The sequence below is a fragment of the Lynx rufus genome, unplaced genomic scaffold (assembly GCF_022079265.1).
Source record: "Lynx rufus isolate CCGP_SWC_20201006 ecotype Redwood Valley unplaced genomic scaffold, mLynRuf1.p SCAF_7, whole genome shotgun sequence".
In the NCBI taxonomy this organism is placed as follows: domain Eukaryota; kingdom Metazoa; phylum Chordata; class Mammalia; order Carnivora; family Felidae; genus Lynx; species Lynx rufus.
In genome coordinates, this window is record NW_025814889.1 from 79,490,599 (window position 1) to 79,512,959 (window position 22,361).

At 45.4% G+C, this 22,361-nt stretch overlaps 1 protein-coding gene across 3 annotated transcripts; it reads left to right on the forward strand.

Annotated features, from left to right (window-relative positions):
- The first annotated feature begins 12,305 nt into the window (after positions 1–12,305).
- On the forward strand, positions 12,306–22,259 carry ZNF740 (zinc finger protein 740). Of its 3 annotated transcripts, none has more exons than XM_047065592.1 (7): positions 12,306–12,537; positions 13,418–13,730; positions 16,364–16,513; positions 16,859–16,948; positions 17,397–17,520; positions 17,827–17,945; positions 18,915–22,259. In XM_047065592.1, the coding sequence occupies exons 2-7, from the start codon at positions 13,722–13,724 to the stop codon at positions 19,002–19,004; spliced, it is 582 nt and encodes a 193-aa protein (XP_046921548.1). In that variant the 5' UTR covers positions 12,306–12,537; positions 13,418–13,721; the 3' UTR covers positions 19,005–22,259. The 3 variants fall into 3 exon arrangements, with proteins under 3 accessions (XP_046921548.1, XP_046921550.1, XP_046921549.1); XM_047065594.1 differs by having other exon boundaries at positions 12,308–12,537; positions 16,332–16,513; XM_047065593.1 differs by lacking the exons at positions 12,306–12,537; positions 13,418–13,730 and adding an exon at positions 13,740–13,930.
- Positions 22,260–22,361: the final 102 nt, after the last annotated feature.

Genomic DNA, 22,361 nt, shown 5'->3' on the forward strand with positions numbered 1-22,361 from the left:
CTCTTCCTTCCTGAAACTGCTAAAATTGCATCAGTGAAATTTTAAAGCCGGGAGAATAAAGCAAATGAGAAGAGAGACAAGAGGTGAGAGATGTCATTAATCATAGACGATAGAAAGCAGATGAGAAGTGGTAACTGGTTTAGCAAATGGCAGAAAGTCAAACCAGTGTGTCCGCAGAAGGCCATGCCAATGGGAAACGAACTGGTTCTTGGGGCAGAAGCCCAGAAGGGCTCAGGAATTAAAAACACCAGCCATCTTGGAAGGCAGGAAGGAGTTGTGTAAGTTTGTGTAACGAACAGTTAAACCCGCACTCTCCTCCCCCAACCTGTTCAGCTGGGAAACTCTCCTTCTTTCCCCCTACTTCCAAAGAAAGCAAGAGATTTGTTTTCTAGAGAAAATGAAACAGGTAGGGTGGGACTTAGGGAGGCCAGGGAAGCACAGCAGGTGAGTATGAGGCATTGCACTGAGTGGAGGAGGGTGAGAAGGAAGTGACTATCACATCAGCTCCTTTCTTCTAACCAGCATTCAGAACCAGTGGCCAGGGGTGAGCCTTCTAGGGCCAGGAGACTAGAGGATTCCTCTCCAGAGAAACTGACCTTGATAGCCCCAGAGAAAAGACCTCCTGACGCTCTTATCTCAGTCTTCACCTGATCACCCGGTCAGTGGTGCCCACAAGTCAATATGGCCTACCCATGCACTTGGGCCTTCTAATATGCCTGAGTGCCTCCCTCTTCGATGGGAGCGGCCAGCCAGCCAGAGTTACCAGACCCTTGAGAAAAGCCCCTAACCTGAACCACAGACGTAAAAAGACAAACTGAAAAAAGGCATTTGGTGGAAGAAGAGAAATGCAGGGAGAAGAAAGCCTCAAAATTTCAAGAAGATATTGCATTCATTAAAAAATAGGTCGCCCTCAAAAAGGAATACTCAGAGAACATGAAGAAGCTCTAGGATTTTAAAAATATGACAACCGAAATGAAAAATTAGAAATAAAAGGAAGCCAAGAAAATCACACAGAAAGATAAAAATATAAAGAGATGGATAAAGAAAAGAACTTTAGATCAATCCAGAAGGCCCAATAGTCGAGTAATAAAAGTTTCAGAAATAGACGGGGGGAGAAAAGGAGGAAGGAAATCAAAGACATCTGTAAAGAACAGAAAGATAGATTAAATTTTTTTTTTACATTTATTTATTTTTGAGAAAGAAAGTGAGACAAAGCATGAGCAGGGGAGGGATAGAGAGACAGAAGGAGACACAGAAGCTGAAGCAGGCTCCAGGCTCTGAGCAAGTGGTCAGCACAGAGCCTGATGCGGGGCACAAACCCACGAACTGTGAGATCATGACCTGAGCTGAAGTCAGATGCTCAACTGACTGAGCCACCCAGGCGCCCCAGAACAGAAAGATAGATTAAAAGAATCCACTGAATGACCAAAACAAAGACAGATTACAATATTATTTTAGAACAATGGGGGATCTGAAGACTTCCAGAGATAAAACAAAACAAACAAATACACCAAAACCAGGTCATAGACAAAAGACAGGAGAATCAGACCAAATCAAATACCTCCAACACAGGAGAGAGGTGAAGGGAATCCCAGGGACTGTAATGAAGGCAGTAACCATATTCAGAGGATAAAAGCACTCAGTTTTGTGTTATCTGCCCTCTGGATACCTCCCCCCCTCCCCACCGCCTCCAACTTCCTCCTTCTCTTCCTCCCTTCCTTCTTTCAGTATTTGTTCAGTATCTAGTACGTACCAAGCACTTTGGTGGCCGCTAGAGGTATAATAGAGAGCAAAAGACCATAGCCCTAGGGGAACCTGGCTGGCTCAGTCAGTGAGTTCAAGCCCCATGTTGGGCATAGTGCTTACTTAATTAAAAGGGTGGGGGATGGAAATGCCATAGCTCTGTCATGAAGCTCACAGTCTAAGCAAGGTCACTGGTGAGCCAACTCTCATGCACAGAGGTGGTTTTGTTTGGCTTGTATAGTATGTTTTGTTTGTTTGTTTACATAATCTCTAGGCCCAATGTGGGGCTCGAATTCACGACCCCAAGATCAAGAGCCACATGCTCTGCCAACTGAGCCAGCGAAGTGCCCCTGTTTTAAAACTTTGAAAAGTGATTGACAATACTATAACTTCCAGCTCCTCGTGAAAAAAATCAGAAGGCCTGGCAATCATCTGTAGTTGAAGTTGACCCTTTATTATTATTGCAGTTTTGCATTCATGCTTTCTTTCCGATTTTTATTTTTGAGTAAGCACTATATTCAGGTAGTTCAAAAATCAAAATATATAAAAAATATTAATAGTGAAAAGTCTAATTCCCAACCATTCCATGTGCCCCATTCCCCCTTCCACTCCCACAGGTAACCATTTTTAATAGTTTCTTGGGTAATCTTTCAGAGTTTTTACTGTAAATACTAACAAATGTGACTATGTATTCTTACTTTCTCTCTTTTCACACAAATGATAGCACATAATCACTGATTTGTATCTTGTTTTCTTTCAGTTAACAATATATAGGTGACCTTTTATCAGCATATATAGAACTTCTATATTCTTTTTTTAAGTTTATTTATTTTGAGAGAGAGAGAGAAAGAGAGAGAGAGTGCAAGTGGGGGAGGGGTGGAGAGAGTGATAGGGAGAGAGAGAAGATCTCAAGCAGGCTCTGCACTGTCAGTGCAAGCCCAATGCAGGGCTCAAACTCTCATATCGCGAGATCATGACCTGAGCCAAAGTCGGATGCTTAACCGACTGAGCCACCCAGGCGCCCTATTCTTTTTTAAATAGAACAGCTTTATTGAGATATAATTTATATGTCACAAAACAAAACCCTTTACATTGTGCATTTCAGTGGTGTTTTTTATATATACGGTAACAAAATTGTGCAGCCACCATCACTAATTCTAGAACATTTTCATCACCCCAAAAAGAAACTCATCAGTGGTCACTCCTCATTCTCCATTTCCCACCCCCTTATACCTCCAGCCACCACTAACCTATTTTCTGCCTCTACACATTTGCTTATTCCAGACATTTCATATAAATAGACGCATACAATATATGATCTTCTGTGACTGGCTTCTGTTACTGAACATAATGTTTTCAAGGTTCGTTCATTTTTGTAGCACATAGCGGCTACATATCGGAACTTCATTCCTTTTTACAGCCAAATAATCCATCACATGGATATACCACGTTTTATTTATCTATTCACCAACTTACGGACCTTTGGGTTGTGTCTACTTTTTGGCTATTGTGAACAGCGCTGCTGTGAACATAAATGTACAGGTTTTTGTGTGGGCACATGTTTTCAATTCTCCGGGGTACGTAGCTGGTAGTGGAATCGCTGGGTCGTATAGTAACTCTGTGTTTCACTTTTTGAGGAACTACCAAACTGCGTTCCAAAGTGCCAGTACCATCCTACATTCCCATCAGTATTGGACAAGGGTTCCAATTTCTCCAAATCCTTGTCAGACTTACTATTATCTCTTTTATTAATTTTTTATTTTTTATTTTTATTTAAAAAAAATTTTTTTTAAGGTTTATTCATTTCTCAGAGACAGAGAGACAGAGGGTGAGTGGGGGAGGGGCAGAGAGAGAGAGGGAGACACAGAATCGGAAACAGGCTTCACGCTCTCAGCTGTCAGCGCAGATCCTGATGCGGGGCTTGAACTCGTGAACCGCGAGACCATGACCTGAGCCGAAGTCGGACGACCAACTGACTGAGCCACCCAGGTGCCCCTATTATCTCTTTTATTACAGCCATCTGCATTTGTTATTTTGATAAGGATTGCCAACTTCCGGAGGGTACCAGTATACGAAAGTGCCCGTGATCTTGGCCTCGGTGGCAGAGTATGCCTATCAAACTTCTGAATCTTTTTAATTTGAGTACAATATGATATCTTAGAATGGTTTCATTTTAGTTGAACATCTGCATTAGTCAATTTTGCTGTGGTAACTAACGGCTTCAAAATCCCATGGGCTTGCAACAACAGAAGTTTATTTCTCTTTCATGGTTTACATTGGGGGTGGGGTTGGCTCTAGTCCTGACCCACGTGCCTTTATTCCACGACCCAGGATGATGGAACAGCCCCTATCTGGGACACGATGTTCTCATGGCAGAAGGAAAGGAACAAAAGGCAGAGAAAACCACACAACGACTCTTAAAAATTCTGCTCATACCTGGCATATGGCACATCCACTCATATCCCATTGACCAAGGCAAACCCCAGGGCAGCGGGGTGAGGATGTATGTTCCTCTCACAGGGGGGTGCTGCAAAGCTCACGGCGATGGGTGAAGATGTAATCTCTCATCACAAGGTCATGAGACATAGGCCCTTAAAATTTTGCATTCTGTTTCACCGCAGTCCACACCAGCCCACCTCACTCATCTACATTACCTGCCTGGCCCTATAGATATCCAAGTTGAAACCACTGGTCTAAACGCTTCCTCTCCTTTTCCCTCAAGGATACCCTCTCGGTTATCCCCTCACTTCTTCAACTCTCCTTCCTACTACTTCTTTCTCACAGCATTTTAAATACCTTAAACCAAGGGGCGCCTGGGTGGCTCAGTGGGTTAAGTGTCTGACTTCGGCTCAGGTCATGATCGCATGGTTCATGGGTTCAAGCCCCCGCGTCAGGCCCTGTGCTGACAGCTCGGAGCCTGGAGCCTGCTTCGGATTCTGTGTCTCCCTCTCTCTCTGCCCCTCCCCCACTCGTGCTATCTCAAAAATAAACATTAAAAAATAAATAAATAAATAGTTTAAACCTCACACATTCCCACTCCAGCCGCCCCCTACCTTCCTAAAAGGGCTGTCCCCACTCCATCTTCATTTTCTCTCCTCTCACGCTTTCCTCAGCCCACCACGTAGCTTCCACCTTCAAAGCCACCAAGAACTTCCAAATCCAATGGGCACATATCACCCTTATCCGAGCAACATTTTCTTTCACTGGCTCCATTGGATTACCACCAACTGTTTCTCAGTTCCCTTTGCATTTTCACCTTCCCCTGGCCCTCCCTGAAATGCTGGAGTCCCTCAGGGCTCTGTCCCAATGCTTCTTTTACCTGTAATCTGCACCACTCCCTAGACAACTGCATCTGTGCTTTGGGCTACCTCCTGGTAGCTCCTCCATTCCAGACCTCTCTCCTGAGTCCACGTCCAGGAAGCCGCCTGCCCAACTTAGAAGTCTCATGGGCACTTCATACTCAGTAGCTCCAAAACTGAACTCAACATCAGCCCTCTCAAATACACTCTTCTTAGGTGTCCTGGTTTGATGAATGGCAACCATCTTCCACTGGTTACTCAAATCTAGATTCTGACTGTTCTCCTGCCTCCTCATCCTCGACTGATTTTTTTTTCTTTTTCATTTAATCCTCAAATATTGTCACATCTTTCTCTCATTCAAAAACATCAGCATCACAGTAAAACCTGGATAAAGCTTCACTTTTTTCCTATGGGCTATGTTGCAAAATTCCTTTCCTTAAAAAAAAAAAAAAACACTTTAAGGGGAAAATGATGACCTTCTAGTGGAGAAACCTGGTAGACCACCTCACCCAAGATTCAAGGCAACATCACCAATAATGGGATAGACTGACATACCAGCCCTTCTGATGTAAGGCATTGAGAAGCACTCAACATCACTCATGTCACATTTCTGCCAAAAATGCATAACCTGAATTTAATGGTGAGGAAACAGGCATATCTAAATTGAGTGTAATTCTACAAAATAACTAACTCGGTATTTTCTCTTTTTTTTCATGTTTTTATTTTTGAAAAAGACATAATATGAGTAGGGGAGGGGCAGAGAGAGAGGGAGACACAGAATCTGAAGCAGGCTCCAGGCTCTGAGCTGTCAGTACAGACTCTGACATGGGGCTCGAACTCAGGAACTGTGAGATCATGACCTGAGCCCAAGTCAGACGCTTAACTGACTGAGCAACCCAAGCACCCCAGTCACTTGTTATTTTCAAAAATGTCAGCATCGTGAAAATCAAAGAAATATTGAGGAAATGTTCCAGAAATAGAGACATTACAATCAAAAGGAATGTTTGAGGGGCACCTGGGTGGCTCAGTTGGTTAAGCGGTTAAGTGTCTGACTCCTGATTTCAGTTCAGGTCATGATCTCTTGGTCATGAGATCAAGGGCCATGTCGGGCTTAGCACAGAGCTCCGAGCCTGCTTGGGATTCTCTCTCTCTCTCTCTGCTCTTCCCCCAATCCTACTCTCTCTCAAAAAAAAAAAAAAAAAAAAAAATTTAAAAAGGAATGTGTGAACTTAAATCGGCTCCTGGATAAGGAAGAAAAAACCTGCCACAAAGACCATTATTGGAACAACTGGTGGAAACTAACTGTGCATGGCATCATAAATATTAGTATTCGGTCAGTGTTAAATTTCCTGAATTTGATCACTGGATTGTGGTTATGCAAGAGAATATTCTTACATATGCGGAAACATTTAGCAGAAAAGGAGCATGATATCTGCAACTTGCTCTCAGGTCAGAAAAAGGCAACACTTTATGTATCTATAAACATTTTTAGAAGAAGAACAGCTTTATTAAGATATGACTCACATACCAGGAAGTTCACCCTTTTAAATTGTACAATTCAGTGGGTTGTTTTTTTTTTTTTTTAGGATATTCACAAAGTTGTACGTCATTCACACTTTTTAATTCCAGAACATTTTCATCACCCCAAAGAGAAACCCCATACCTGTTAGCAGTCATTCCCCATGCATTTTTAAAAGACTTTAAAAAGATGGAAAAAGCCTTCAAAATATTAATAAGTTATTCCTGGATATTGGAATTATAGATTATTTTCATTTTCTTTTCTAAATTTTTTTTCACGTTATTTTGAGAGACAAGAGAACATGCATGCACAACAGAGGAGGGGCAGAGAGAGAGGAAGAGAGAATCCCAAGCAGGCTCCCACAATGTCAGCACAGAGCCTGACATGGGGCTCAATCTCATGAACCATGTGATCATGACCTGAGCCAAAATCAAGAGCAGACGCTTAACTGACTGAGCCACCCAGGTGCCCCTATTTTGATTTTCTTATACACCTATACTTCTAAAACTTTATATGATAACTTCATATTACTTGTGTAATTAAAATAAAGGTTATTATTATTTTTTAATTTTTTAACGTTTTTTTATTTTATTTTTGAGACAGAGAGAGACAGAGTATGAACTGGGGAGGGGCAGAGAGAGAGGGAGACACAGAATCTGAAATGGGCTCCAGGCTCTGAGCTGTCAGCACAGAGTCCGACGCGGGGCTAGAACTCACAGACCGTGAGATCATGACCTGAGCCGAAGTCGGACGCTTAACTGACTGAGCCACCCAGGCGCCCCGGTTATTATTTTTTTTAATGTTTATTTATTTCTGAGACAGAGGAAGACAGAGCACGAGTGGGGGAGGGGCAGAGAGAGAGGGAGACACAAAATCTGAAACAGGCTCCAGGCTCTGAGCTGTCAGCACAGAGCCCAATGCAGGGCTCAAACCCACGAACCTGAGATCATGACCTGAGCCAAAGTTGGACGCTCAACCGACTGAGCCACCCAGGCACCCCGTAAAATAAAGGTTATTTTTAATCAACAAGAAAAATTAAGGAATTTAAGGGGCAGTAAGAACTCTAAAATATAAAAAATCACCAGGCTCAAGAATGGCCCTAGTACCTCACATGGTTTCCCAACTCCTTGATCCACTATCATTAAAAAGGTCTAACTGGTCACAAAGGTAGCCAGCTATATAGTGCTCATTTCTATTACACAACCCAAAAGGCTCTCAGAGAGAGGAACGGGCTCAGCTAGTTCAGCAAACACTGACTCAGTATCTGCCTGGGGGGGCTGTGTCTGCCCTGTGAGCTCCAGCTGACAGACCAGTAGGGAGGTGGACAGGTAAAATAAAGGCTCACTTGCCACAATAGAATGGAATGCTCACAAGGAAAGGCAGGGCTGGTTAATTCTGCTCAGATTGGCCCAGGGCAGTCTTCAAAGGGAAAACGTTCAGGTCTTAAAGGCGATAAAGAGCTGGTGCAGGAAAAGACTAATCAGGAATCTGTTAGGATACTATTTGAATAACTGATAGGGTGGGCCTGAGCGAAGAGCAGCGCCAAAGAAGTTAGGGAAGTCATGCAGGAGGAGGCCTGCCTGTGGGCAAAAATGACCAGGGCAGTTTCTTAAAGCACTTTCTGCCAGGCTAATTGTTAGAAAGTGACAACACCGACCTCTGTACTGTCCACCTGCTAACAAATCCCATGGACTCAATACCCACATCCATAAAGGCACCAATTCTCTTTATATGTACAGTGATTTCTCTGCTTCTAGATTGTAAAGTCCTGGGGGGTTAAGGTCTTATCTTTAAGGAAAGCACTAAATACAAAACAGGCACTCAAAAAAAAAAAAAAGATAGTTTTAATCTTCCCAACTCTCCACTCCCTTCCCCCAAGGTCTTGCACAAAGGCACTCAATAAACATTTGGATGAATAGACCAACTATTACCTGATACTGAAGAATAATGCTGCATTCCACTTACATTTTATTTGCATAGACCAAAAATCTGTATTAATGATAACTTAGAAAATTTGCAAAGGGTTTTCTTCTTTCTCAAAGCCTTCTCATCTATGACCTCATTTGATCCTGGCAGTAGTGCCAGAAATTAGCCGGAAAGGTATTTATTTATTCGCCCCAGCTTTCAAGATGAGGACTCTCAGTCCAGAGTTAATTTGTCCAAGATTACAAAGGAGACACGACAGCAAGCCTAGATCTCTGATTTTCTGAATTCTAGGCTAGTACCTCTCCCACTACAGTATTGGTTACTTTTAGGTCTGGCATTTCTAACTACCTCTTACCATACACAAAAATAAACTGCAGCAGAGAGAAAGACAAAAGCTGAAAATATACAACTATAAGAATGTCAGAAGGAACTATGGGGAGAGACTTTTTTTTGTAATGTTTATTTTTGAGAGAGAGACAGAGTACAAGTAGAGGAGGAGCAGGGAGAGAGAGGGAGATACAGAATCCAAAGCAGGCTCCAAGCCGTCAGCACAGAGCCCAATGTGGGGCTCGAACACACACACCAAGAGATCATGACCTGAGCCAAAGTCGGACGCTTAACCAAGTAAGCCACCCAGGTGCCCCAAAGAGACTCTTAACAATAGAGAACAAACTGAGGGTTGACAGAGGGAAGTGTGTGGAGGATGGGCTAGATGGGTGATAGGTATTAAGGAGGGCACTTTTTACGATGGGCACTGGGTGTTGTATGTACATGATGAATCACTGAGTTCTACTCCTGAAACCAATATTGCACTACATGTTAACTGACTAAATTAAAAAAAAAAAGAAAAGAAAAAGAAGGAACTACAGGGAAATATTTTTTTAATCTTGAGATAGCATCAGAGAAACCCAAAAGCCGCAGGCAGATTTGACTATGGATAACTTCTAAAATTCTGTATAGAGAAAGACACCATTAAAGTGGTTAAAGATAACCCATGGCTTTATCCCCCCCTCATTATTTTACCCACTCCATGTTTTCCAAAACAATTTTTGCTCTCTTTGCAATTATTCTTTTCCATCAAAAATTTAAAATCAGACTAAGTTCCATGCAAAGTCCTGTTTTAATTAGAACTTAACTTAATCTAAGGCAAAAACTTATGCTGTTACACAAGTGTTTCTATTCACAGACATGGTAAAACTCTTCATTTAACTAAGACCTTTTTGTCTTTCACTAAGATAGTCTGGTTTTCTTAGTATATGACTTGTAGTTTTCTGTTAATTTCTAGAAATTAACACCTGGGGGCACCTGGGTGGCTCAGTTGGTCAAGCATCCGACTTCGGCTCAGGTCTCACAGTTTGTGAGTTCAAGCCCTGAGTCTGGCTCTGTGCTGACAGCTCAGAGCCTGGAGCCTGCCTCAGATTCTGTCTCTCCCTCTCTCCCTGCCCCTCCCCCATTCATGCTCTGTCTCCCTCTCAAAAAGAAACATTAAAAAATTTTTAGAAATGTAATATTCTTACTGTGAGATTATTTCATTTTTATGATGTTATTGTTCTTATATTTGATATATACAATTTTTGTTTGTTAACCTCATATCTGGCCATGCTGCTAAGCTCACTAGTTTTAGCATTTTGTCAATCAATTCCCTTTCTAGATGAATATACCACATGAAAATAATGAGACTTCTCAATGTCCAGGAGCTCCAGTACAATATTAGCTTTGATGGTAAACATTCCTGTCTTATTCTTATTTTTGATAGATTTCAAATATTTTCACATAAAGCATAACTTGCTCTAAAAAGGGGGGGGGCTGAAAGACAACTGAAAAACTAAGAGAAAGGATTTTAAATGCATATAACAAGTAAAAAGTTAATATAACTTAGAAAAGAAGCAACAGAAGTTGTCAACTCCAGTATTAGTGACATGCAAGTTTAAACGATGAAATTACTATTTTTCATCTATCAAATTGGCAACTGCACTGAAAATTCATAGTATCCAGTATTGCTATGTTGTAGGAAATGGAGACGTTCACACGTGGTTCTGAGTGAGCATGTAAATTGTTACAAACTGAAATTCAATTTTATAGAATTAAAATTTTAAATGCACATATCCTATCTACAAATCTATAAGCACAAAAGGATACCTATATAAAGATATTCCTTATGGCACTGTTTATAAAACAAAATAATGGAACTAACCTAAATGTTCATCAGGATGAGTCTAGACAAATCAAAGTACCAATATAAGTTGGAATTTTATGCAACAACTGTTAAAATGTTAAAGAACTTAGATGTCTACAATGTAGCACTTGTGTCTTGCACTGTAGGTGCTCAATAAATATACTCTGGATGAAAAAAAAAAAAGAAAGAAAAGTTTTGTATGAACATAGAAAAAAGCCTGGAGCGCCTGGGTGGCTCAGTCCGTTAAGCGTCCCACTTTGGCTCAGGTCATGATCTCACTGCCCGTAAGTACGAGCCCCGCGTCGGGCTCTGTGCTGACAGCTCAGAGCCTGGAGCCTGCTTCGGATTCTGTGTCTCCCTCTCTCTCTGCCCCTCCCCATTCATGCTCTGTCCCTCTCTGTGTCAAAAATAAATAAACATTTTTAAAAATTATAAAAAAAGAAAAAGAAAAAGAAAAAAGCCTGGAGGTGTATTTGCCAAACTGATAAAAGTGACTATCTCCAGGAGCATAGGATAGTAGAAGAGAAAACTTAACATTTTTTGCCTTTTATTCTTTTGTGTGTGTGGACTTGCCAAAATAAATACGAGCTAATTTTTTTTTAAATTAAAGACTCATTAAAAAAATAAAATAAAATAAAATAAAGACTCATTTCTGATGACGTTTCTCTATGTTATCTCAATTTTACAAGTCTAAGAGCACCAAGGTTTGCGGTCAATGGCTCAAAACATGAATTGCTCAGGGAAATGAAACCTGTATTATACAAATAGTTGGGAATTCCTTTCTTCCTTCGTAATTTTTTTCTTTTGATATTCAATTAATTCTTCTAAACTCACAACCTGATGGCACCTACAGCAGAAGCTGGGACCTAAATCGAATTGACATTTCCTTCCATTAAGTACACTTGACATAGTCTATCTTTAGCGGGACCTCTCCCGAATAGCTAAAGTTGGGAGATTTTGAAGACAGGCTCCAGTTTCCATTTTCCTAACGCCGGGCCCAGGGGCCACCCTGCATCACCAAGTCTCTAACGAAACTAGTCTACTGAGGGGAGTCCTATGGCTTCTTCCTCCAGACGAGGAGACTAATGTCAGAAGCTGGAAAGTCTGGAATGAAGGAATAGCGGTATAAGGTAACAAGACTGGCCTCGGGGTGCGCGGTGTGTGTACACGGCAGACCCGTGCAAAGTTAACTCTTCTCCCAGCTGACTGGGCGCCCCCCAAATCTGCAGAGCTGGGCCTGATAGAAAGATAAGAGGACCTCGGAGCTGGGCCTGATAGAAAACTCAGATAAAGAGGATCTCGGCCGAGTTACGTGAAAAGGCTGGGTAGAAACTATTCAGGCTCTATTTGGGGCTCCAGGCTGAGAAGCGACACGGAAAACGTCCGCGAAGAAGGGAGACTGATGGCGCTTTTTCAAGGAGCCCTACTTAACCAGCCCACCTAGCAGAACCCATCAAACAGCTCCCGGAGAACGTCACTTCACGGTCTTCGTTCCTGCCCTCAGCCAAGATGGCGGCCGAGGCGCGCCCGTACCATGGCGCACGCGCCGTACAGCCGGTCTTCCCTCTTCCCGTCCTTCCGCGCGCCGGCACCGCCCACTCACCAGCTGCACCCCCTCCCAGCGTCCTCAGCCTCACCCCCTTTCTGGCTGCTCCCGCCGGTCCAGGCTCCGAGCCCGGAAGTGGATATTGCGGCTCGGCTAAGAGGACGAGGGGGAGGGGGAAGTACTTCCGGGGGAACGGGCCCCGGGTTGGTGTTTGTAAACTTGCCTCGGTCCCGGCAGGGCAGCGACGGCCACGGGGTTGGCACGGTGCGCTGGGACCTGGAGGAGGCGTCGCGCGGCGGGGGAGACTGCGAGAGGCCGCGCCTGGCAGGTAGAAGCACGCCTCAGGGAGCGCAGCGTCGTCCGGGCCGGCGGCAGCGCCTCAGCAGCTCGCAGGCCGTGGGGCGCCGCGCGGGAAGGGGGAGGGGAAGGGAGGAGGGGCGCGTGGCGAAGGGAGGGGGCCGGAGAGGGGAAGGGGCCGCGCGCGCGCGCGTACCGCCCCCCCCTCCGGCCCGCCAGTCCGGCCGCGTCGCCGGCCCGGCGGAGGGGGCTTGCTTGGCGGGGACGCGGGCGCGAGCACGCACCTCGCGCGCTCCTCGGCGCTCTCCTCCGGCTTCTTGCGGTGGGGCGCTGCGGCTGGGTGGCTGGCTGGCAGGCTGGAGGAGGAGGAGGGAGGGAACGCGCAGCGCCGGCGTCCGTCCGCCTGCCCGCCTTCCACCTCCGCAGCGAGTTTCCGTACCTTCGGGCGGAATCGGAGAACGCGCACGTGTGGGCCGGCCCGGCGCGCACTGCCAGTCCGGTTGCTGCCTGCCGCTCAAGCGTCCAGCGATAGCCCTCGAGCTGTCCTCTACCCCAGTTCTGGCCTCCTTAATAGAGTGCGAGGTTCGCGGGCCGGCCCATTGGGCACAAAAGCCCCGAGGGGCCTCCGCCCCCTTCTATTCCTAAGATGGCAAATCCAAGCAGTTGTCCCGTTGCGGCTCTTCTATGAGAGGCCCCAATTACTTTTACTCCTGTTGGCAGCTCCTCTTTGCCCAGGAGACCAGTTTCTACTCCTGACCTAGAAAGAAAACTCTGCTTGACTAATGTCCTCTTTCTGAGGTTCACGGAGAGCGCCCAGCAAAAAAAAAAAAAAAAAAAAAAGTTCAACCTACCACAGGTCGTATGGCCTGAGAATGTTGCACCTAACAGCCCCATTTCCTTTCTGGTTTCAGGTTTCTGAAACAGATCGTGAACTTCAACGAGAGGATTCAGTTGGAAAATCAAGACTGGCAAGCTTTTTCTTCAGACCATAGGCAGGATCCAGGCAGAGTCCAGGGATTCTTGGAACATCCATCTTCCCCTTGGAGGACACTAAGCTCTGTCTGAAGACAAAGGCAATTCAATATGGCAGCAGGACTGAAGGGACATGAAGGAGTTGTTACAGTGATTTGGTGACAGTTCTTCAAACAACAGTGTCTTAGGAAAGGTGGATTGAGAAACTCCTGAACTTTTGGGTTGCATAAGTGAGAAATCAGCATGGCTCAGGTAAAAAGCTATAGAATCCTCCTCCTTCAAGATCACTGGGAAGCGTGTTTGCAGTTTCACTCTTGAATGCTGTCCTAGTCAACATATTGACCAACCCAGTGAGCCAAGCTCTGTATTAAGCACCAGGGGGAGATCTAGAGGAAGGAAAGGAGACAGGCCACAGCCCCTGCCTTCAGGGAGCTTCCAGTCAAATGAAGGAGGTAGGCTATTCTGCATCACAGGCACTGATGGGACATTGCAAAACAACTATTCAGCTTACACTTGGTACATTAAGTGCTGAGGGGCATGAGGGAGTGAACAGTCTGGTGAATGCTTCATTTGTTTTTTTTTTTCAACAGGAATTAATTGAACTCCTGTTACATGCAAGGCATTGTGCTGGGGATACAAAGATGAATAAGATTGTCCCTGTCCCCAGCAAGCTTCCAGGCTAGTCGGGGTGGGGCGGGGGGCGGGAAATGAAGAAACAGTCTATTATTTATCTTTATATTCACAATACCTTGCATGGTGGTTGGCTAGCAATCAATGAATCTGTTGATTGAAGGAACGTGCAATAATAGAGGTATGTACGCTGCAGAGGAGAGAAGGGTACCTCTGCCTGGATGGAAAAAAGTGGATGGAGCTTGAAGGATACAGAGGATTTTCCTAGGTAGACAAGCAGAACAGGGCAGTCAGATAAGGAGAACTGAATGGGCAGAGGCCTAGAGGCATGGGAGAATGCGATGAGGTTAGGAGTACTACAGGGTTTGCTGGTTAAGGAAGAAAAGATTCAAATGGGTGAGGGAGATAGGATAGGTAATGCTAGAGGGAAAAGTTAGGGTGAGGGAGTTGTTTCCTAGAGAAGTAAGAGTATAATCCCAGGGCTTTTTATGCCTTGCTAAGGAATTAGACTTTATTCTGTAAGGAATGGGAACTCTCTGAAGAATGTTAAGTAGCAGAGTGATGTCAGGTCAGTGTATTTAGAAAGTAATTGTCACTGTGAGGGTACAGGATGGATTGGAGAGACAGGATGATGTTATAGGTTGTTGTAAGTCTGGATAGCAAAGCCATGTGCAGGCACCCCCAGAGCTGCTCCCAGCTTTCTTCCAGGGACCCTCCCCTACCAGTCTCACCAGGATGGCAGCCTGATTACAGTATAATTGGCTTCCTTCCAGCTGCATGCATAGCTTCCTCCTTTCCATGCAGATTAGGAGCCCTTCAGTTTCTTCTTTCTTTGTTTGCAACCCACTTCACAGCATCATGTTCACTCTTGTTCTGAGAACACTGCCTTTCACTAATCACTAACTGGGCCCTGCTAGACATTTATACCTTAGTTTCATTCCCATCAACCATGTGAGAGTAGATACTCTCATAAACATTTTGCATTTAAGGAAACTGAGGCCCAAAGAGGTAGAGTAATTTGCCCAAGATTGTACAGTGTAAATGGCAGAGCTAAGCTTTTCACCTGTAGACTTTTCTATCCAAAGCCCTTGAAGGAGAGAGAAGGGATCCTAGGATATACTAAAAGGAATTTCTTTGTTTCTTTCTTTTTTTAATGTTTATTTATTTTGGAGAGAGAGAAACAGCACAAGCTGGGGAGGGGCAGAGAGAGAGAAGGAGACACAGAATCCAAAATAGGCTCCAGGCTCTGAACTGTCAGCACAGAACCTGATATGAGGCTCGAACTTGGGACTGGTGAGATCATGACCCGAGCTGAAGTCGGATGCTCAACCAACTGAACCACCCAGGTGCCCCTAAAAGGAATTTCTAAGAGGAATTTTTGTAATAAGTCACTTGTGGAAGTTTGCTGACCAACTATTTTTTTGAAGTGTTTCTTCCCCCTCACCACCCCCCCCAAAAAAGGTATTCCTTCAGTAAAAAGAGTAAATTCTCTAGTGCTGGCTAGACTAAATCAGTTGGAAGAAGGTAGCCATAAAAAGGAAATTTTCTTAATCGTCCTTTGTTTAAGTATTGTCTAAAGTGTATATAGAACAGAGGATGTGAAAATATATGGATATGCACACAGATAAATGACTGTGGGAGTCAAGAGAAAGTGATAATTCAATCCTAAAATCCTTCCAAGTGATTTAATTTTTTTATATCTCTTACAATTGATGGCACATAGGGAGTTTAAAATCCAAAGGGAGGAATGACCTAATTTTACTGATAAACATGTTTGTAGAACCTGATAGAATATATATGTGGCACCAGTGAGGTCTGCCAATCATAAGTGGGCTCTGAAGCTGCTGTTGAGAGAGGAAGGAGGCAAGGTCTGCTAGAAATCTCCCCTTTCAGTGAGTCAGCAGGGCAGACACTCAGACACTCATGCCCATTCACAAGGCCTAGAAAACCTAGTAACACGCAGACACACCACACGCTATACCTAGCACTCTATCAATGCCAAAAGTGTTGATAATACTTGGTTATTCACTTGATGTATACCTAAATGCTGATGAATGACAAAATAAGTAACTTGTTCCTGGTGAGGTGAGTTAGGGAGGACTCTTGAAGGAAGCAGAGTTTCGCAGTAAGAGGGACACTCCCTAGAGAAGCACTTTGTTTGTGGCTGGGTGGAAAAGGTAGTTCTATAGAAGATGGCAGCGTGTTTTTGCCCTGCCCTGCCAGGTGACCTGACACCTCATCTCCTTTCAACTTAGGCAAGTCTCCTGGCTTGTGAAGGCCTAGCAGGTGTGAGTTTGGTTCCCACTGCAGCCAGCAAGAAGATGATGCTGAGCCAGATTGCCAGCAAGCAGGCCGAGAATGGAGAGCGGGCAGGTAGCCCTGATGTGCTGAGGTGCTCGAGTCAGGTACAGCATTTGAGTCCGTTGTGGCACCTGGGGATTGGGTGGCCCAAGATCTCTGCCAGATGTCGAGTTTTGATTCCTCGGTGCTTCTGTTTAGGGAACTGGGCAAAAAAGAATCCAGCTGGGGAATGAATGAATATGGGTATTTTAGAGAGCTAAGGAAGGTCTTTTCTATACCTACAACCCTTAACACCATAGTACTTGCAGAGGAAATGGATGGGTACCTTCTCTAAACCTTTGGGGCAGGTGGTTATTCTCATTTATAACTTGTCTGAAAGCAGACAAGTTTGGTTTCCTGTCTTGTGTTCTGAGATAGACTGTGAGTTTAGATTTGATTTGTTTTCAAAGGGCCACCGAAAAGACAGCGATAAGTCCCGTAGTCGCAAAGATGATGACAGCTTGGCTGAGGCCTCTCATTCAAAGAAGACTGTTAAAAAGGCAGGTAATGGGGTAATCCCCAAGTTGGTACTGTTTTGTAATGGGGTAATCCTCCTCTTCTTCCCTCTGTGGTTCAACCTGAAACTTTCCCTTGATGTTTTGGTCACTTAATAGCCAGTGTGTGTGTCACTCAGATTTCATCCATAGGTCACTTTGGTATTTGATGTCTGCCCTCTCTGGAACATCCTTCGTGAGGGAAGGAGGGTCAGGGAAGCATGGGATCCTGTGCCAAAGAGGCAGGTAGACATTCAGAGTGTTGAGTTTGATGGGGGCAGACAGCTTACCCACACCCACCTTCTTCCTCAGAGGGTCTTTTAGTAAGCAGTGTGGGAGATGACAACATCAGAGAGATTACTTTGTCCGGCAACTGGAAATTGACCCAGATTAGAATGGAGGCAAAAAGGAGGCAGAGGGATAGCCTTATGACATGCCTGATTGTTGCCCCCAGGTGGTGGTAGTGGAACAAAATGGTTCTTTTCAAGTAAAGATTCCCAAAAATTTTATTTGTGAACACTGCTTTGGAGCCTTTAGGAGCAGTTACCACCTCAAGAGGCACATCCTAATTCATACTGGTAAGTCTTTTGCTCGTATTTTCAGAGGAGAATAGTCTATGGTTTGTATTGTGTGTGTGTGTATAGCTCTTGTTGGGTTTGTTTTAAAGGCTGGGTATTAGAAATAGAGGAGGAAGGTGAGTGAGTGAGCTAGAGAAATCACATGGCTCTGTTACAGTCTAGTGTCACTGAGAACAACAGCTTTGAGGACCTTTCCCATTAGGTGTCTGCACATTGCTGAAATTTAAAATTTCTGGAAAAATACCTGAAATGAAATCCCTGCCATGTGTACCTCCTTATATTAATTTCTCTTTCCACCTGGGCCAGGTGAGAAGCCATTTGAGTGTGATATATGTGATATGCGCTTCATCCAGAAATACCACCTGGAGCGTCACAAGCGTGTGCACAGTGGCGAAAAGCCCTACCAGTGTGAACGGTGTCATCAGGTAAGCTCACATGTCATCCATCCACCCCACACGTGGATTTTGCCTTCACCAAGAACCAGGGCCAGTTCCCATCCCCTGCCCGACAAGGGACCATCTAGTATTCCTGGCCATGATAGGGTTAGTACCTCAGTGGGAGGTGTATCTCTCTGGCCTTACTGCTGATTGTAGGGAGCGGCCATAAGAATAATTGTAATAACAATAGCAGCATTTCTTGAGGACTTATTTTGTGCCAGGCACTGTGAGAGCATATTTGACATAGATTATTTTATTTAATCTTCATGTTAACTCCATAAACTAGCTGTGTTCCCGTCATGTCACATGTGGGGAAATTGAGATTTAAAGAGGTTAAGTTTCCTAAGGATACAGCAGATCAAGGGTAGAGCTAAGATTCAGTCCAACTTTGGAGCTGGTGCTCCTGGAAGGAGAAATACAATCTCTGCCCTCGGGGTCATATCTGATCTGATGAGAATGTAAGAGCTTGGACCAAAACAAGACAAGAACAAAACATGAGAAATGATAACAGCTAACATTTCCTGGTTGCTTTGCTCCACCCTCTTAAACTGAATCTCAAAATACTAGAATAAAAACTCCATGAGGCAGAGAATTTGCCCCTCTGGTTCTCCACTCTATCCTCAGCCCCAAGAACTGTACCTGCCTTGAGACAGACATTCAATAAATATTGGATGAATAAAGCAGCCATTCTGTGAGTAGGTACTTTTAGTCCCATTGCAGATGAATGTACCGATTAAGTACTGTTAGATACCATGTCCAAGGTTGCACAGCTACTAATTGGTAGAGCCAGGATTCGGACTTCAGAGCTTGTGTTCTTAACCACTGTGTGCTCCTGCCTTCTATGTACATGCTGAGGGCATATGGAATGGGACCTGTGCCTCCTGTGTGGGGAAGACAACTAGCCAACAGGTAGCTGAGTTTCTCCTCTCAAGCACTTAATCCTTCCTTTCTTCTCAGTGTTTTTCTCGGACAGATCGATTACTCAGACACAAACGGATGTGCCAAGGGTGCCAGTCCAAGACTTCCGACGGGCAGTTTTCTCTATAGGCGCAAGGGGCCCTGGGTGGTGGGAGTGATCAGAAGAATTTACCGAAGAGCGCACCCCCTCTGGTCTGATGGTCCCACCACCACCCCGTCTGTACCTGTCCCCCTCCTGGAGGAGTGGACCCAGGAGACCAGAAGAGTGCATCAGGGGACAGCAGCCTCAGAGCCTCAGCTCTGTAAATAATCTGAGACTATGAGTATCTCGGGGAAGTTCCTACAGCATTCCTGGGTAGGGAAGCTAGTCCCTGGACCCTTGGCTGAGGTTATAGGTGGGGACTCAAGGTACAGGACCAAGACTGGTGTGGCTCCCACAACCTTGGACTCCAGCTGGCAGCTGAAATGGAAAGGATTGGGGAGAGGGATTTGTTTGTTTGTTCTATTCTTGTTTTTGTTTATTCAAAAGCAATTTTAGCAGGTACACTGTGGATAAAGGTAATATGGAGGCATAGAGCCCTGGTCAAAGCAGGGACTATGGCTGGTGCAGCCCTCCCCAAAACTGAGTTTTTAGTTGCAGTTGATCCTCAGTGTTCCGCAGCCCTGCACCTCACCTCCTGTTTGAAGGAGAGTAGGATCAGGAGTGGCAGCTGAGCTTACTTTGGCCTCCTTATACACTGTAGGGACAGAAGGAAGAATGGTGGGAGGAGCAGACGAGGGCTGGGTCCAACTGGAGTGGACAGGTACCTCTGATTTCCTTCGGGAAAGAGCAAGAATTGTGCCCAGGGCTGATGTAATGGCCCAGGCCACACTGGTACCTAATGGGGTCAGCTCAAGTGCCTTTTGGAGGAAACTTGGGTGAGAGTGGCCCATGAAGCCCTTTCGTGCCCCTTTTGGGCACTCGATCTTGGACATAGTTTGTGGCTACCTCGCTGCCATTGACTCCTGAGCCAGACAAAGGTGTCGAGCAGGTAGTCATGGATATCAAAGTGGGCTCTCTCTCCTTGTGCCCTCTTAGGAACAACCCGAGACTAGTCCCAAGTTGGGCAACAACTGTTCAAGAAACAAAGGAGTTTGGTGTCCCCTAACATGACTGTTGAGCAGTGTGAGCTGCTTTCCCTGCCCAGTCCTATCACTGTATTCAGGTAAAGGAGATAGGGGTGTGGCTTTTGGTCCCAAAGAACAAGATCTTGGCTTCCTTCTTAATGGCCATCCCTACCCGACAACGAATGCAGGGGAGGGAGGTGCTGCAGAGAAAGGACTGAGGAGGAAACCTTTTGTGGGTTTTATTGTTAACTGTATTCTTTGCTCCTCTCTGCCCCAACACCACCACCTTATCTGCCCCCAAAAAAAGTGATCAGGGGTGTATGTGTGTGTGCGCGCGCACGTGTGCATGAGTGTGTTCATTCACATGTGTGCTTGTGTTTGTATGCTTGGAGATGGCATATTATTGAGCCAAACCCTTTTCTGGCCCTCAACTCAGGGGAGGATGAGCATAAAGCAGCCCCCACCACCACCACCATGAAGGGTGCTTGGGGTCCCAGCAAGAGCTGAGGAACTCAGTTTAGGGGACTGAAGGGCTTTGTTTTGGAGGGAGTTTTTTAGATTGATTTAACAGGCTGGTTAGGGTGTTTAACCCAAGCCAGAGCTTGTGAACATGAATTTTCTAAAGTGAAATAAGAAACCCTCTTCCTGCTATGGAAGGTTCAGGGGGTTGATTGACCCCCACTGTGGCCTGCCCTGACCTGTTGGGGGAGTAATCATGGCGTAATCCTGGATGCTTGGTGAACCTGACCAAGGTGTCAGTGGGGATCTGAGATGGCAACTCCGGGAAGTGTGATTTCATTTCCTCCAAAATGTAGGGAACAGCAGCAGAAAATTCCTAGCTGTTACCTAATCAGGAGGAGATTGGGGCGGGGGGTGGGGGGGGAGGGCGGGGGGCGTCCATACCTCTGAAATGTGAGGATTCCAGGGAAAAAGAAAGGTGTGGCACCTTTCAGATTTTCCCTGATGGCACCTGAGATCCTTTGGGAGAGACACTAGGGAATGCGTTTGCCACCTGTGCTCTTCTAGCTTTATGCCGGCACTTCCATTTGATAGGGTCCAGAACCTAGACCTCGGTCCTTGGAGCTGCCCTGTTGTCCCTGCAAGCAGGGTATCTTCCTGTGTGTGAGTGAGCCCCTTTCCTGTTAGAGGGCTCTGCTGGGGCCAGAGTTGATCATTCACATCTGGCAGTGTATTCTCAGAAGGAGGCTACATTCAGAAAACAGTTGTCCCATGAGCACTTTTGAAAATAGGAGGCTTTGTTCACTGTCACTTGCAGCTAATCTGTGTAGAGTTGGGGTGTGGGTGGCTAGAGTCCTAGGAGTGACCTATGCGCCTACGTGTATGGACGTGTGCTTAGGTCAGAATGTGCCCTGGCCCCCCACAGCCTCAGCCTTTTGCCTGGGTGGGTGGGAGAGAGGGAATGTGTGAGCAGATGTGTGAAGAACCATACCAGAAGCACCCCTGCCAAGGATTGGGTGTGGGGGAAACTCAGGAGCAGGTGGTTCGTTCAGTTGTCCAGGTGTTGAGGATCTGGGGCCAGTGATGTGTGAGGAGAGAGGAGCAAAGAGGTGAAAAGGAGTGATTCAGCCCCCCCCCCCCAGAGGGTCCAGGAGCCCCACTTACACCCCAGGGAAACCACAGCCTAAGAGCGCTTGCAGAGGCTCCTGGGCCCAACACCCCAGCCCTCCTTAGCTGGTGGGGCCTAGCACTGGACAGATGCCTCAGGTGCGTGTGGAGTGAAGGGAAAGGGAGATAGGGCAGGCTCTCAGAGACCAGGACATGGAATTTGGGGACCTGGGAAAGAGAGTAGCACCCGTTCCAGGTGGGCCATTGTACCAGGCCCTACTAGCCCTGCCCTGTACCCATCTCTTCTCCGTCCACCCCCCTACAGCCTTTCATCACTTAGCTACTGATTGTGCCCCATGGCTTGACATTGGAGGGTTAAATGAGACATGGGGTCCCGCCACAACTTCTAACCCTCTCCCCAGATGCTCTTTGCCTCTGCTGCAGTCCTGGGGCTTTTATCTTAACAATCCCTCCTACTCTTCCTCTTTCCCTCCCACCTTCCCTCCCTCCCCCGCCCCCCGCCCTTTTTTTTTTTTTTAATATACTTATTTTGCTATTGGGGGAGGGGAATATCAAATGAACAAGATCACTTTTAAATGGTAGTTTTTATAAGATGTTATAAACTTGTATCTTTTTACCATTAAAGTGCAGTGTATGTTCCTTCGTGATATATTTAGGATATTTAAATAAAAAGAAAATGGGGCTTTTCTACATACTATCTCTTTTTTGGGAAACCTTTTCTTTGGGGCCAAAGTGGTTATCCTTTTTTCTCCCAAATATAACCACCCCAGATGTCCTGCATCCGAGAAACCA